The sequence below is a fragment of the Hylobates moloch genome, unplaced genomic scaffold (assembly GCF_009828535.3).
Source record: "Hylobates moloch isolate HMO894 unplaced genomic scaffold, HMol_V3 SCAFFOLD_14, whole genome shotgun sequence".
Classification (NCBI taxonomy): Eukaryota; Metazoa; Chordata; class Mammalia; order Primates; family Hylobatidae; genus Hylobates; species Hylobates moloch.
Window position 1 is genome coordinate 66,114,321 of NW_026652289.1, and position 16,439 is coordinate 66,130,759.

Below are 16,439 nucleotides of genomic sequence, written 5' to 3' on the forward strand. Positions count from 1 at the left end.
TCTCCCAGGGCCAGGCCCCTGCACGCAAATTCTGTCATGGCCCCCTCCCTTACCTCCCTCTTGACTTCTGAGGAGCCACCAAGAAGCCCTAAGAGTTGGATCTTGCAGCAGCAACTCCAGCAGAACTCACTTTACCACAAAGAATGGCTCTGTTCCCTGAGACCCCATGCTGTAGGAGCTGGTCTTCAATTCTGCCCTCACTCACCATGGCAGGGGATCATCAATTGATTGCTGAGCGGAAGCCAGAGTCCCTGGGGGCAAGGCTGTCCCTAGAAGGGGGAGGGCTTGGGGTGGGGGCTCTTATAGTTCACTTTCCTAATAGATCAAAAATAAAGGTTCCAGGCCCTGGGTCTCCACAGTTCCCTCACCAAGCACAGGCTCACGGCAGTTGCTCCAACTATCTACCCAAGGAGCAGAGGAATTTTTCCAAGATGCCTAGCACAGGCTGCGCAAAGTAGCTCTCCAAGTTCTGCTGTATTCCTCCAACTCACTTCCTCACCAGGGATGGCAACACCTCCCCTAGTGCACAGTGGCTGACCTATGGGGGATAAGAAAGGGTCCAGCGGAAGAGTGAACAGTTTCCATTTGGAGGAGCTGGGACCAAGAGATGCAATCCCTATCCACCACCCTCGGAGGGGCCTCCACCATACTCTGCAAGAAGGCTTCCTGCCTATTAAGGAAGAATTAGAAAGAATGGGGAGGATTAGGGCCAGCAGGGCTGACTCCATCCCCTCTCAAACACAAAACTGCCTTAGAAAGTCATTTCCCACAGGTTGGTGCATATGCCATATTCAGTGTGCATTTTTTTTTTTTTTTAAAGGGACAGGGTTTTGCTCTGTCACCTAGGCTGGAGTGCAGCATAATCATAGCTCACTGCAGCCTTGAACTCCTGGGCTCAGGTGATCCTCCTGCCACAGCTACTCTTCTGAGTAGCTAGGACTACAGGTACACACCACCACACTTGGTTATTTAAAAAAAAACTTTTTTTAAGAGATGAGGTCTCACTATGTTGCCCAGGCTGGTCTCAAATTCCTGGTCTCAAGTGATCCTCCTGTCTCAGCTCCCAAAGTGTTGGGATTTCAGGCATGAGCCACTACACCTGGCCCTGTGTGCATTTTTATTACAAAGTTTAAGGTTCTGAGCCCCTCCCGTTTTTCAGACTACACCAAGCAACCCAGTCATGACAGAGAATCATCTATCCATCCAAAACAATGCCAAGGTCTTTACCTTGCAAGCCGTCAACATATCTGACACGGCTTTCCGGCTCAGGTTGGCAGTAGCAATCACGTCCTCCTGTCTACACGAGTTCCCAGCTGCCACGGCTTTGGCTGTTGCCATGGTGATGCCTTTTGTCATCCTTATGGATTCTTCAGGTGATGATGTCTTTTCAGGTACGTCTTTTGACTGGAACACCTGGAAGTCAGAAACAGAGAGGTTAAAAAAATCAAAAAGGAAAAGAAAAAAATAATTTATTCTTCTCCAACCAGGCTGTAGCTTGTGTCTGAAAACTGAGCCAGTAACTGGAAGGAACTGTCACATGGCAGGAAATTAGAAATTTGAGTACAGTAATATGGTTCTTGTTTTCAAGATTCTCATGGACAAATGTCTTGCACCTACACTAAGCATTCACGGGAACAATATGGTGAGGGAGACGTATCTAGAGTGTTAACCTGTTGGTCTGCAGAAACTGACACCCAATATTTACACACTACCCATCCTGTGAAAGGTTGTTGTATGGCTTCATAGTTCTCTTCCGCCATCCCTGCTGGTGCTTTGGCAGTTTCCATAAACTCTCAGTCCCAGTGCTGGTTTCGGGGCAGGACTGACCCGGCCGCATCACTCAGGACTCACCTCTCTCTCTCTAAGGGGATGTGAGGTTGGGGGAAATGAAGCATCAGTTCCTTCTATTCTTAGCCTGTCTTATAAATATAACTGCATAATTGTGCAGCGGTGTTCATGTTGAGTGCGCCATGGTGACACTGTGAATTATTTAGCAACCTACCCACCTACCCCCTTTAGAGAGGCTGAAATAAATTCACCACGGTAAGTCAATATCCCATTTCTGCTTCATGCTCATCTGTTCTGGCTCTCTAACATGAGCAACTGGTACCCTGGGTATGTGCTGAATGTGCATCTGTCCCTACATGAGGGCCCCTAGCCTAGGTGGGGCTGCCCTGTCTTCAGCCTAGGCAACCACGTTTCGGCAAGGAAGGCTTCCCTGATGCAGAAGGGTGGGCTCAGTTGGCATCCCACAGAATGCCAACCAATGCCAAACATCACTGCTGAAAATGGGCAACTGCAATTAAGCAGTCTAGGACCCCAAATCCCCACTTCACCCTTGAATGCTACAGCGGAATGAAGGCCGCACGTAGAGTCCTTCACACTAATGTGGCCCTCATGGCACGTGCTACATGGAAACCCACGATCTGGGTGAATTTTATTCAGCCAGAATAAAATTCAGTCAACCCGGCTCACAGCAACTTTGACCTCCTGGGCTAAAGTGAGTCTTCCACCTCAGCCTCCTGAGTAGCTGGGATTACAGGTTCATGCCACCACACCCGGCTAACTTTTTAATTTTTCACAGAGATATGGTTTCTCTATGTTGCCCAGGCTGCGCTCAAACTCCTGGGCTCAAGCAATCCTCCTGCCTCAGCCTCCTAAAGTGCTGGGATTACAGGTGTGTGCTGCCACGCCTGGCCTCTGGGTGAATTTTAAATCACACTGGTATACTGAGAATAACCCATGTGTCTGTAGTTTCCCAGGATGGCTCCAAATTTCAAGTCTCTTTGATCACCACCATTAGGCCTGCCTATGCATGTCAGAAGCTATGTTCACAGGGGTACCTGTGTCACCCCACCCCTAGCAGAGTGAGAGACTCCATTTGTTTGGGAGAAAGTAATTATCTGGTAATCCAGATAATTCTTCTGGATCTTATCCAAGACCATCAAGATGGTACCTTTGTAAGTCTACAAAAACTACAGTGTTACTGAGCTTGGTGTGCCCCCCCAATGCAGATATGGCTTAGATCATAACATCCAAGTCCTTTCGAGTACCTGGAAAGCCTTCCCAAGAAAGACAGGTACAAACAAGCCCAGACTTTGAAGACTATAATAAATACCTAACTCTTCAATGTCTAGACACAAATGAACACCTGTAAGCATCCAGGAAAACATAACCTCACCGAATCAACTAAATAAGTTACCAGGGACTAATCCTGGGGATATGTGACCTTTCAGACAAAGAATTCAAAAGAGCTGTGCTGAGAAAACTCAAATTCAAGATAACACAAAGAGGGAATCAGAATCCTATCAGATAAATTTAACAAATAAATTGAAATAATTAAAAAGAATCAAGCAGATATTCTGGAGCTGAAAGTGGCAATTAATATACTGAAGAATGCATAAGAGTCTTTTAATGGCAGAACTGATCATATAGAAGAAATAATTAGTAAGCTTGAAGACAGGCTATTTGAAAACATAGAGGAGACAAAAAAGAATAGAAAACAATGAAGCATGCCTACAGGATCTAGAAAATAGCTTCAAAAGGACAAATTTAAGAGTTATTGGCCTTAAAAAGGAGGTAGAAAAAGAGATGGGGTAGAAAGTTTATTTAAAGAGAACTTCCCAAACCTAGAGAAAGCTACCAATATCCAAGTACAAGAAGGTTATAGAAGACCAACCAGATTTAACCCAAAGAAGACTACCTCAGGAGTTTAATAATCAAATTCCCAAAGGTCAAGGATAAGAAAGGATCCCAAGAGCAGCAAGAGAAAAGAAACAAATAATACACAATGGAGCTCCAATATGCTTAGCAGCAGACTTCTCAGTGGAAGCCTTACAGGCCAGGAGAGAGGGGCATGACATATTTAAAGTGCTGAAGGAAAAAAACATTTACTCCAGAATAGTATAGCTGATGAAAATAGACAAATGGGATTACATCGAGTTAAAATGCTTTTGCACAGCAAAGGAAACAATCAACCCACAGAACGGGAGAAAACAGTTGCAAACTACACATCTGATAAGGGGTTAATAACTAACCTATGTAAGGAGCTCAAACAATTCTATAGGAAAAAATATAATAATCTGATCAAAAGATGGGCAAAAGGTCTCAACAGACATTTCTCAAAAGAAGACATACAAATGGCAAACAGGCTTATGAAAGGGCGCTCAACATCATTCATCATCAGAGAAATGCAAATCAAAACTACAGTGTGACATCATTTCACCCCAGTTAAAATGGCTTATATCCAAAAGGCAGGCAATAACAAATGCTGGCAGGGATGTGGAGAAAAGGGAACCTTTGTACACTGTGGGTGGGAATGTAAATTAGTACAACCACTATGGAGAAGAGTTTGGAGATTCCTCAAAAAACTAAAATTAGAGCTACTTTGTGATCCAGCAATCCTACTCCTAGGTATACACCCAAAAGAAAGGATATCAGTTTATTAAAGAGATATCTGCACTCCCATGTTTATTGCAGTACTATTCACAATAGCCAAGATCATATATATGAAGTAAACTGCAATAAACACGGGAGTGCAGATATCTCTTCAATATTATATATGTGTGTGTGTGTGTGTGTGTGTGTGTGTCTACCATTGTATATGTGTGTCCATTCATCTGTTGATGGACACTTAGGTTGCTTCCAAATCTTGGCTACTGTGGTACACATACACAATGGAGTACTATTCAGCCATAGGAAAAAAAAAAAAAAAATGAGATCCTATCATTAGCAACAACATGGATGGAACTAGAGGTCATTAAGTGAAATAAGCTAGGCACAGAAAGACACACTTTGCGTGTTCTCACTTATTTGTGACCGAAAAAATTAAAATAATTGAACTCATGGAGATAGAGGGTAGAAGGATGGTTGCCAGAGGCTAAGAAGGGTAGTACGGAGGTGGGAGGTCAGGGGTGGGGAAGTGGGGAGGGATAATGGGTACAAAAAATAGAAAGAATGAATAAGACCTAGTGTTTGATAGCACAGTGGGTAACCATAGTAAAAAATAATTTAATTGTACATTTAAAAATAGCTAAAAGAGTATAAGTGGATTGTAACACAAAGGATAAATGCTTGAGATGATGAATACCCCAATTATCCTGATGTGATTATTATGCATTGCATGCCTGTATCAAAATATCTCATGTAACTCCTAAGTATATACACCTACTATGTACCCACAAAAATCAAAAATAAACAAATAACAAAAAAGGAGCTGTGTCCAGATTTTGGTAGCAAACACCCAGCCTGTGCAGCCAGGCAAGTGCCAGGCAGTGGTACTTAAGGTACCACCAGCTTTTAAGTTACTCCTGTATTTTTTAGATTCTCCTTTAAAGCATGAACTGAGCGCAACATCAATCAAAGCTAGATTCATTAACGATATGACAAGAAAACCCAAGTTTCTGTCACTAAAACCCTGCAAAATTGTTCTACTATTGTTTCTAGTGCTCTAGGTCGCCTTTGCAAGTGACCCTTTAAAGGTACAGAACAATTGGCAGCAAAGGTAGGTATCCCTCTTCCCCAAAAAAGTTGAATCTGTGATCAGACCTCCTATCAAAAAGAAATCTGTTTGAAACTACTCTTTTTGGCATATTTCTATTTGTGGGGATTAGAATGAGCCAATCCACAACCATTGTGGGATCATAAGAACAGCAGATATCATCCACATTGCAGTAACTCCAGAATGTCTTCAACTCTGCAATGCTGGAACAAGTCAGAAAAGAACAGGGTCAATTTCTCTCAGATCAGATGACTCCAACGGAAGGAAGCTGGATTTTAAAGGGAAGTGTCTCAGGTAAAGGCTTCTAGGCTCTTCCAATAGCAAACGGCAGACTTCCAATTCTGCATGTGTGCGGGTACCAAGAGCAATGTGCATCAAGAAAGGCTAAGCACTGTTCACAGAATTAATGCTCCAGGTAAGCGCAGTCATACTGACTTTCCCTTTTTCCAGGAATCTTTGACAATGCTTTGATTTTGTGCTATAATTTTAGTGGAACTAAACCTGAATAGTCCTAAGTGATACATTTCAATTAACTCCTTGATTACAATTACAAATCAATCCCAGCCAAACTCAGTGACACATGGGGTCTCAATTATATAAAGCCACCAGCAGGCAGGTGAAGGGTCATTCTCAGTTCAGGTGTTTTAGGTAAAACCTCATTGGTAAAAAACCTCAAATGAGCCCTCACTGGGGTCAGCTGTGGGAATCTGGTACCCAAGGGAGGTAACTGCCGGCTCCTTACCGTAAGCTCCTGCTTTATGCATTCAATTGTGGCCTCAAGCGCCCTGGTGCCCCGGGTGGCCTCATCCTCCACCGCCTTTACAGTCTTGAGGAGGGAGGTGACATTGGTCACCATCACCTGCATAGGAAGAGAGAATGAATACAGATAGTGCAGTGTCTCAGGTCCAGCCCCGACTCCTTTTACTTCTGGATCGCATGCTATGAGCAAGGACACCTCTCCTTCCTTTAAGTGAGAAGAGAACTCAGGTGCTCATCCCCAGCCAGAGCCCCACTCTACCTTGGCGGCCCCCTTGAGCTGGTACATGGAAGGGTCGTCCGCTGGCTTGCTGGCAGCTCCCTTGGTAGCACTGATGAGATCGGAAAGGGCCTTGGCCACATCTTTGATGGCATTGATCAAAACCACCTGAAAGAGAGCACAGAGCTCAGGTGAGCAGGCGTCAAGATGTCAGCTGTGGGCTTCACCAAGGCATGCAGCCTGAGGGCAGGCCGGGGCACAGGGGATGAGAGAAAGACAGTCTAAAGTCTGCAGCATGGCAGACCTCCTGGGAAGCCACCCTTGGTGATTCTGATACAGGACTCAGGACTCTCAAAAGCTGCCCAGGGGAGGCTGAAGCTGAGCCAGAATGGAGAAGTCAGGTGTAAACGTGCAGCTTATGTAAAACATCCTAGCCAGCAACTTGGCAGATGAGCTGCCTCTGACAGCATGAAGGGCACCAGAGAGGCAAAACCACTCACTCCTAGCTGGCACCCTGAACACTTAGTAAAAATCCCCACCTGACCCCGGCCCTCAAGGCCCCACAGCAGCCCTGCCTGCCTCTCTGGCTATGAGGTGCTCTGCTATAGGCACACAGGTCGGCCTATCTTCTTCTCCATGGGAAATCTCAACTCATTCTTGTTCGGGGCCTTTGCTCGTTGTTCTAACTGGAACTCAGCTCTTTCCATCACTTGGGCCTTAGCTCAAATGTCACGTCCTCAGAGGCTTTTCCCCATCCCTCAGCTAAGGGCCCACTCCCGCAATTGCTGAAACTGTCAGGTTGCCGTTTTATTTACAGCACTTATCAGTAGGTGGAATTATTTTAACATTTATTCACTTAAAAATCATCTGTCTTCTCCCTCAACTTGAGTGCAAGCTCCAGGAGGCTTGGCCTGGACTTCTGCTTTGTTTCACGCTTGTAACAGGGACGAGCACCCAGCAGGTACTCAGTAAATACTTGTGGAATGAAGATGCAGGTATTTTCCCACATAAACCTGGATGTGATGCATTATCTGTGTTTCCTTTTCTAATTTCACAGAGACCACAGATCATCTTTTCAAAGTGCCAGATTTAGAGCGAAAAGTACCAGGTCTAGATGAGAATTACACAATATTGGGCACTGCATTTAAGCGTTCGCAGTCCGCTAGCTCCAGTAACTCCTACTTCTATAATAATAAAAACATTTTCCCTTTACTGAGGGCAGTGTTCAGGTGCTGAGCCAAGCACTCTACACACATTATCTCATTTACTCCTCGCCACCGCCTTTTCGAGTGCGAACCACAATCCTTATCTCCACACTCCCAGAGCCCAGGAGTGGCAGAGTTGGGATTCAGAGTCTGGTGAGCATGAGGGCCACGGTCTTAACCTCCACACTGTGCCATGCCTGTGTGCGTGGCTCCGGCTCCTCATCCACAGTGAAATTAGCTTGCTAGCCCCATCTACCTCATTAAATTGCTTTGAAGATAAACTGGGATCTCAGGTGTGAAAACGTATTGAGAGTGCAGTGGTGTGATCTCGGCTCACTGCAACCTCCACCTCCTGGGTTCAAGCGACTCTCCTGCCTCAGCCTCCCGAGTAGCTGGGACTACAGGCGCCCGCCACCTGTAGCGGAGGTTTTTGCGAATGCTTAGAATTCCAAAAGGCAGCCAATCTGGACTCCGATGTTATCAGAAATCCAACAGAAAGGATGCAATGGTAGCATAAGGAATGTTTCCTCTCAGAGCTGTGCTCCACTCATGGGTGCCGTCAGGGAGGGAAGGGTCGTGCTGTGAGGGAACGAGTTGGTGGCCTCAAGTGAACCAGCACAGTCACTGCATCCCCTGGGGGCACTGAATGGCAGGGGGTTTCTAACCAGTTTTGTCCAGACAGACTAGTTTTCTGAGAATGGTTTAAGGAGTGAAAACTGAAGTGCTTGGCATTTGACGGTTCTGGGAATAGAGAGCAGTTTTGTTTTGTTTTGTTTTGTTTTTAATTTTGCGCTCTGGGAACAGGCATCATCCATTTATTAATGACTTTTGTTGGCTGTTAGTTCAACAACAGGTGAACATATACTTGTTCAGTAGCCAGTAGCCACTATGTGCCAAGAGCTATGCTGCATGCGCAAGTTTCAAAGATGAGCAAACTGTGGTGATGTCCTTGAGGAGCAGTGGTCTGGGAAGGGGACCAAGGAACAGGCAAGTAATCTCCATGAAATTGCCAGATATCAGAAGCGGAAGTCACAGAAGCACAGGGCCCTTCCCTAGCCTTCCAGTTCTTATCTCTCTTCCTTGAGAACCGAAGTTCTCACCTGGGCCATCTACTGAGTTCATTTCCCCATCTGCTGAGTTCATTTCCCCACCCCCATCTGGCTGCTGCCACACAAGCAGCTGGGGACACCAATGTCCTCGATGGCACTCGATGGTTACCGGAACAGGCCAATAACCAGTTCCCAGGCGTCCCTCTTTCTTAACTCTGTCTCTGGCGGGTTGAAACACTCCATCCTGGCAACATGACACCTGCGGCTTATCTCCCTGCAGCAGCTGCTGCTTCTCAGTCTCCTGTGCCACTTGCACAGTAAAGGGGCCCTAAATGCTGGATTCCTCCAGGCTCTGCCCTGACTCCCTGGCTTTTCCTCTCGTGTGGTTGCAGTCCCTACCTCTATGGCAACAGTCCCTGAACCCACAGCCCTGTGCCTGGGCAGGCTCATGCGTACTCACTAGTTCTACCTGTGTGTGGCTCCGGCACTTCAATCACCTCCACCTCCCCCGGCCCACACCAGCTCTCCCTTCAGGGAGCTCCTGTGCCCTGCTCGGGCTGCACAAGGAGCCGCCTTTCACTCCTTCTCCTCCCTCAGGCATGCCGTGCTCCAGCCTTCACCAGCCTAGGCCAAGCCTTCCTTCTAGACTCTTCTCAAATCCCTCAGCTTGTCTCCATCCCCACCACCACAGTCTGCCACTATCTCGCTTGGATGACTGCCTCCTACCGGTTCCTCAAACCAGACACACTCTCACACACATTGTCTACTTCAAAAGTTCCTGTTCTGCCTTAGGTCTCTTCTGAGGCCTGGTGTGCAGCGTTCACAGGAAGACCAGGAGGACGCACTCCCCAGGCCCTGCTGGTACCTGGGTCTCGGGGTCGTCGGAGCCCAGGCTGGCTGCCCCCAGCTTGACCACTTCTGCGAGCTGGGTGATGGTGGCTGCTGAGGACTGGGCCGCCTGGGCCAGCTTGTCAGGAGTGGACGCAGCTCCTGACACAAGTAGTTTCGTGTCTTCTACCAAGGCCTTGGCTGTCTTGAGAATATTCTCCCTGAGAGAGCCAGGAGGGCAGAGGAGACGGGGAGAGACAGAGGGCAAAGCTTGATTACTTCAAGAAGAAAAGAAATCCCTCACATGGGGCTTTTGTTAAAGGGCTTTGAAGAAGTGCTATGTTACACCTCCCCTTACCAAGGGACTCTCATCTTCCACAAATGCAAAACTGGGGGGAGAAGAAGAAAGTCAACCAGTATTCATTCACATAGCCGACTGACATGAAAACTTCAGTGAGAGTCAGGCCCACCAACCTGGCTCCCTTCCCAAGCCCTATAGTTCAATGAAAGGTCAGCTTCTTTTCTGTGGCTCCCACTGTCCCTTAAAATACTTCATAGCTAGTGACTGTGAGGACACACGGGTTGGGGCACCTTGTTCAGGATCAGAGGCTGGGCTTGGGAAGGGACAGCAGAGCTCTGGGAACCGCCTCCCTAGCCCAGCCCTTGGATTGCAGGGGGGAAGAAAGGTGTTGGACATGCGGTGAGGTTTCAGAGGTCCCTAGCAGCAGATAGAGAGGCTGAGTGCAAGCTGAGCAGAGATAGGGGCTTTGAGCCCCTATCTTCCCAAAACAGGGTTTAAGCGAAATATGCCTGCCCCCGCCATTCCCAATCCTGCTGGGGTTGGCCAGTAGTTTGAGGAACGGCTCTCTGGCTCAGCATGTGGCAGGTCTAAAAGCTGTCTTTTGCTGTAGCAGGCTGGATTTAAGGCTGTCAAAGGCAAAGCTCGAACCACGACACTGTGTTTACAGTTGGCAAAGGGGGCTCATTCTGATTACATGGTTCACTTTCCCAACTTGTGCATCTTGTTGAAATCAAAACAGATAACTGCATTTCTGGCTCCCAGGTGGCGTCTCCAAGTCGATCATGAGTTTCAGGGGCAGGCCGGCCTGAACCTCTCCCCGTCCAGGAACCCCACGTACCTGTGGTCTGCGAAGGTCTCACTGTTCTCTGCATTCAGCGTCCCCGCTGTTGCAAACATAATGGTGGTGTCCAGGTCGGCAATGATCCCAGACACAGCAGTGGCGGCTGTAATGCATGCCTGGGTTCCTTTGTTCCCGGCCTGGAGAGCCGAGAGCACCAAGGAGACCTGTAGGCAGAAAGGGAATGTGAGGGGAGCTAAGAAATGGAGAGAACAGGAGCTAAAAGCAGATTCTGAAAATACTGAATTCGCTCCCAGGAGGTGATGTAGCTTAGCGGTTAACGGCACACGTCTGGAGTCAACAGCCTCGGTCTGGATACCAGCTTTGCCATTTACAGGCCATGTGACCTTAGGCAAAGCTGCATTACCTCTCCAAACCTCAGTTTCCTCATCTGTAAAATGGGGCCATTATTTCTGGCCTATCAGGGTTGTTGAGGGGATTAAGTAGGAAGAAAAATACCTGTAAAGTGTCTAGCAAGGCATTTGGCACACAGTAAGTGCTCAGTAGAGGGCAGATGCTATTTATTCAATTACTACTATGTTTCCGAAACCACAGAATGGGAGAAAGGCTTAGGCTCCTGTGAAAGGTGTGGTGATTACATCCCCTTTTATTAGGATTTTCAGTAGGAACGGGCCACTGCTAACACTCATCACTCCTTTGCTGGGATGGAAATTCTCCAGAATGTAGTTCAGAAGGGCTGGAGTCTAGAGGGGATCTGCGTATGTGACCTCTCCACTTCTAACGCTCCTGCGAGCCGTCATCCACCCCCGAACCATCACTTCAGTGCCCCGAGGGCCCAGCAAGTTCACTCGGGTGTCTTCCATGTCAGAAATCCTGTGCTGTCACCCTCACCCATCATGTACACCCTCACTGCTCCGACACCCTCACTGCTCACTTTCCTATGACATAAACCTGACCACGCCAACACCCTGCTTACAAATCTCCCTGGCTGAGCTCCCTTTCTGGTCATGTGTCCGCTTCACTTGGCTCTCACCACACCCGCCAGCTCCTGACTTTCCCAAACACTCCCATTTCTCCACCCTGGGTCTGCGCTCTGCCTGCAATGCCTCCTGCCCCTCTCCCCCAGCCACCGAACTAGTTGCCCCACAAGACGCCAAAGTGAAGGAAGAAGGAAAAGCCATCAAGCACAGATATATCATCCTATGCCTCAAGCAGCCTGCAAACCAGCTGAGCCCCAGACACCTCCCCCTGCTCTCCTCTTCCAGAGACAGCCCTGCCTCCCGGAATCCCACAGCACACCGTTCTTGCCCTCAGGATGGCCCACTGCACCCAATGTAAATTGCATGTGTCAGGCTAGTGGCTGGAGGCTCTTTGAGTCTTTGTATTAATCTCTGTGTGCACACACCTGCTACCCTTGACTATGACCCAAAGAAGAATCTGACAACGTTTTGTATCTATATTTCTTCAAACATGCTGACCCAGAGCAGGCGAGTCACTGTTTCACTGTGCCAGCAAGAGGCATGGAGTATGAGACACTCTGTCCCTGTGCTGCTTAGATCTCAGCAGAGGCCGTGGACACAGTCTGGCAGGAGAGGCACAGGGACCATTTCCTGGGCACCTACCACATTCCAAGACCAGCCCACAAGGAATTGTTTCTCTTCCTCATCTGCCTTTCTTTTAAATGCTACTAGGTCCTACCAGGAAAAGACAAGTCAGACTGGCATACAGCTGGCCGGGAAATGAGGTATCCAGGTTGTGGAAAGCCCCTCAGAGGATGGGTGACAAAGGCCAAGTATCATGGGAAGCCTGCAGGGTTGTATATGTGTGTGGGAGAGAGACATTCTTAAACAAGGTGAAAGAAAAAGAGTCCAGAAATAGCATCCCACCCTCTGTGAAGGGTGTGCCAGCCAGCAGGTGTCTATTGAGGATCTGCTAGTCACTAGGGTCCTAGGACACAAAGGCAGACAAGTCATGGCTGTGTGTGGGTACACTATACACACCATCAAGGCATATAACGAGACACAAGGCATAGAGGACAGGGACGCGCAGCAAGAAATAGTCAAAAGGCCAGTTGTTAGGAACGAGCCACCCCCTCTCCTTTGGTGATCCCTCCAGGTGTCCTAAATCAGGGATCCACAGCCGGGAGAGGTAGCAGGGCCAAGGCCAGCTCAGGAAGACCAAGCTGCTTGGCCATGGCTACAAACACTATGTAGCTTGGACCCCTCTCCTCCCTTCCTGGTGCTCCTGCTATAAGGCCTTTTATGGGGAACTGGGCAAGAATAACTTCAATAACAAGAAAGGGCTTTGAAAGGAAGGCAAATGCCTTCCTCCAGCTGAGAGACTTATTTCCTCGTCTGTGGAGTCCCAGGAGGCTGGACAGCCCTGTGGGCTACAGGAGAAGGCCAGACTGTGGCTTGGCCTCAGGGAGGGCCACGGACAGACCAGCCTCTGTGGCAGCAGCTTCCAGTTGAGGGTTCCCCCCTGCCCGCCCCTCAAGTCTGTTGCCAAGTTTCTAAACAGGACACAGCTCTATGTCCTATGAACCAGAGTGAAGGGAAGGGGAAAAGCCACCAAACCTGGATGCTTTATCCTGTACCTCAAGCAGCCTGCAAAACAGCTGAGCTGAAAAATGATTCCGTGACAAAAAGCAAAGCAAAAGACTCGCGTACTGGGGGAGAATAAAAGAGCTACTTGGGAATGAAGAAACATTCAGAGTACGGCATGGTTAACCGGGGAAAATTGCCTGGGGATAAAGAAGTTTGGAGGAAAGTTTAGAGAAAACAGTAGCTAGATTTATTAGATGTGTAACTGGGTGTCTGGCACCGTACCAGGCACTTTTACACACATCAGCACAGTAAATCTTTGCAGTTCTATGAGTCAGATATTATATATTTTTATCCTCATTTTACAGATGAGGAAATCGAGTTGTGGAAAGCTGAAGTACCTTAGCTAAGATCTTAGAGCCTTCTTCACCACCCCATGGGAATCTCTCTACAAACAACTGTCTTTAGAATCAGAAAACCGAGGACAAGTTTCTGCTTCTCCACAAAGGTACACGCCACTGCCCCATGTGGCCTAACCCACCCCCACTTCACTGTCTCATCTGTAAATGAGAGGTTACACCAAAGGGATTTTCACTCCTCCTGACTCAGCCCTCAGCAGCCTCCTTGAGAAGATGGTGTCAACAGGGGTTGCAGGAAAGGGCTGTGGCTCCGGGCCTCCCCTGACCAGGGGCTCCTGGCTGCTGATGGGGACTTTGATACAATCTGCCTACGGGGAAGCCCTGCAAGAAGGGGGAGTGCCAGGGCCTGACCTTCATGGGACAGTCCCTCTAAGTCCTCAAATTCTCTGGGCCTATGATCACCCCAGCTCCCCGATGCACCCCATTTTTGGGAGAACCTGGGCAGTGGGGAAGATCGGGATGAGACAGCTGAGTCAGCTGGGTTAGCTTTGGCTTAGTTTCCTGCTTTTGTCCTTGATTACAATGGATCATTGAGAGCCAGCGCAGGTTCCTGTGGCTCTAAACTGAGGGCTGCTCCTTACCTTCTCCGTGACGGCACGGGCGCATTCGATCAGCTCCCTCTTGGTGTAGCTGTCTGTGGGGCAGACCTGGAGGGCCCCTGCCTTCTGCACCAGGAAGATACAGCCGTGGCCCAGGTCCTGCACACGAGTGCGAATCTGGAATCCGATCTGCAGAGGCAAGCCCAGGATGGGGAAGAAGAAGCGTGATGGACCCTGCCATTGAGGCCTTCCCTACGTGGAAAATTTCTCCTACGTCCTATGGGAGCCTGGCTAGGAAAATTCCACTCCTATTAGGAGTCTGTGTTTGGTGAAGTATGGAATTTGGTTGATTTTGCTTCCCTTTTGAGAGACTGTAAAATGCCCAGTCTCTACCTAGCAAGCCTGTATCTTGCGGTCCTAGCGTAATACTCTCCTTGATACACTATCTTTCCTGGTTTATAGCTTATCTGCTCCTCCAGCTACCTGGTGAGAATGTTAATTAGATGAACTTTGTGGGATAATTCTGTTATTCATTCAACAAGCATTTACTGAGCCCCTATTGTGTGTCAAGGCCTCTTCTAAGCAGGTAATGTGTTTAATTTCATTTATTCTTCACAATAGCTCTAGAGGGTAATTAGAGGTTCAAAATGTGGTTTCCGTATTAAGCATATTTCGAAGTGTTCAGATTCTTGCAAAATTGGTATGTTTACCAACCAGAACACCCCCTTCCCCAGCTGTATCCCATGGGGACTGCGACCATACCGAGCCCAGACTTCCTATCAGGCCAGGTTTGAGGTTTCCTTTAAAAGGTACATTTTTAGAGCTAAAAGCTCAGCAGGCACACATTCTTTTAATAACTCCTGGGTTATGTGATTATAAAAGGTACTTTGCCTAAGAGAGGCCAAGTGGGCTTCGCTCTGGATTAGCTGCCAGCTGTCTCCTTTAAGGTGTAATAAATTCCACTTCCACCTCCCCGAAGTTTGCATTCCTATGGCCCCGTTTCACATCAAATTTCATTTTGGTCTGATCAATACAGCTGCCATAAATAATCTGCCTTCCAGCCCAGGTAGGCAACTCAAACCAAACCAAAACAAAACTTGAAGCATGGGTCAGTGTTATTTTCAAGAATCTACAAGAGCTAGAAGCTATGGCTCTTTTTTTTTTCCAGCATCTATCAGGAAGAGTTATGAAAAGATCTCAGGTATTGTGACTAAAACCTGGAAGATTTTTGGCCCCCTGGATGCTATCTTCCAATACCATCTCATTAGTCACAGTTAAAGAGTGACTTTGGAGAATGAGGGGTGCTGCAATTGTTATTTCTCATATTATCGAAACACTGTTTTTAGGGAAAAAACCCTCCTCTAAACCCCTTAAAGGCCCAAAATACTTTTAAATTCATTTAGTAGAATATTCTCCTGATCGACAAAGTTGAGCTTCTGCTCCTTTAGGTCTCTTCTATACACTTTCTTCTTTTGAGATAGAGTCTTTTTCTGTCACCTAGGCTGGAGAGCAGTGGTGTGGTCTTGGCTCACTGCAATCTCCGCCTCCCGGGTTCAAGCATTCTCCTGCCTCAGCCTCCTGAGTAGCTGGGATTACAGGTGGCCACCACAACACCCGGCTAATTTTTGTATTTTTTTTTTTTTTTAGTAGAGACGGGGTTTCACCATGTTGGCCAGGCTGGTCTCGAACTCCTGACCTCAAGTGATCCGCCCACCTTGGCCTCCCAAAGTGCTGGGATTACAGGCGTGAGCCACCACACCCAGCCAAGCTTCTGCTCTTTTGGGTGCTTTCTATACACTTCTATACACCTTCGTACACAGGGTGCTACAGACATTTCATAATTAGGCAGGGCTGTCTTGTTGACTACCTCCATGCAGAATACAACAGCAGCAGCACCTCTGGACTGCACAACACGGCAGCTCTGCAAACAGATCTGGAATGGTGTAGTAGTAAGGCTGCCGCTGAGGCGGGAAAAACACTCCAGCCCACACAGATGTCATGTCATTTAAATATATGTTTTTGCTGGACATGTTTGTTGGTTTGAAAATAATGTTAAGCTGAAGCAGGGGTATACCCCATTAAAGTTTCAAACAATCTGGCTCTTGAAGCGTTCCAGATCCACAGAGTTAAAACCTAAGTATTTCAGGGTAAGATAATCTAGAGGCAAGGGCTCTGAGGCCAGTGATGACCACAGATCTCTAAAGGATAAGGTGCTGCTGGAAAAGTCAAGTAAGAAGGAAATGGAGTTCGAAACATTTATAGAATTTCAAGGTAAAAAAG

At 47.6% G+C, this 16,439-nt stretch overlaps 1 protein-coding gene across 4 annotated transcripts in view; it reads right to left on the reverse strand.

Annotated features, from left to right (window-relative positions):
- TLN2 (talin 2) overlaps window positions 1–16,439 on the reverse strand; it is a 465,831-nt gene that overhangs the window by 37,698 nt on the left and 411,694 nt on the right. For all 4 annotated transcript variants that reach the window (XM_032174074.2, XM_032174073.2, XM_058427409.1 and 1 more), the window contains 6 exons: window positions 14,202–14,348; window positions 10,698–10,864; window positions 9,596–9,779; window positions 6,519–6,644; window positions 6,243–6,359; window positions 1,228–1,413 (listed from right to left, as the gene is read on the reverse strand). In XM_032174074.2, the coding sequence (XP_032029965.1) occupies window positions 1,228–1,413; window positions 6,243–6,359; window positions 6,519–6,644; window positions 9,596–9,779; window positions 10,698–10,864; window positions 14,202–14,348 (927 nt within the window). The remainder of the gene's footprint in view (window positions 1–1,227; window positions 1,414–6,242; window positions 6,360–6,518; window positions 6,645–9,595; window positions 9,780–10,697; window positions 10,865–14,201; window positions 14,349–16,439) is intronic.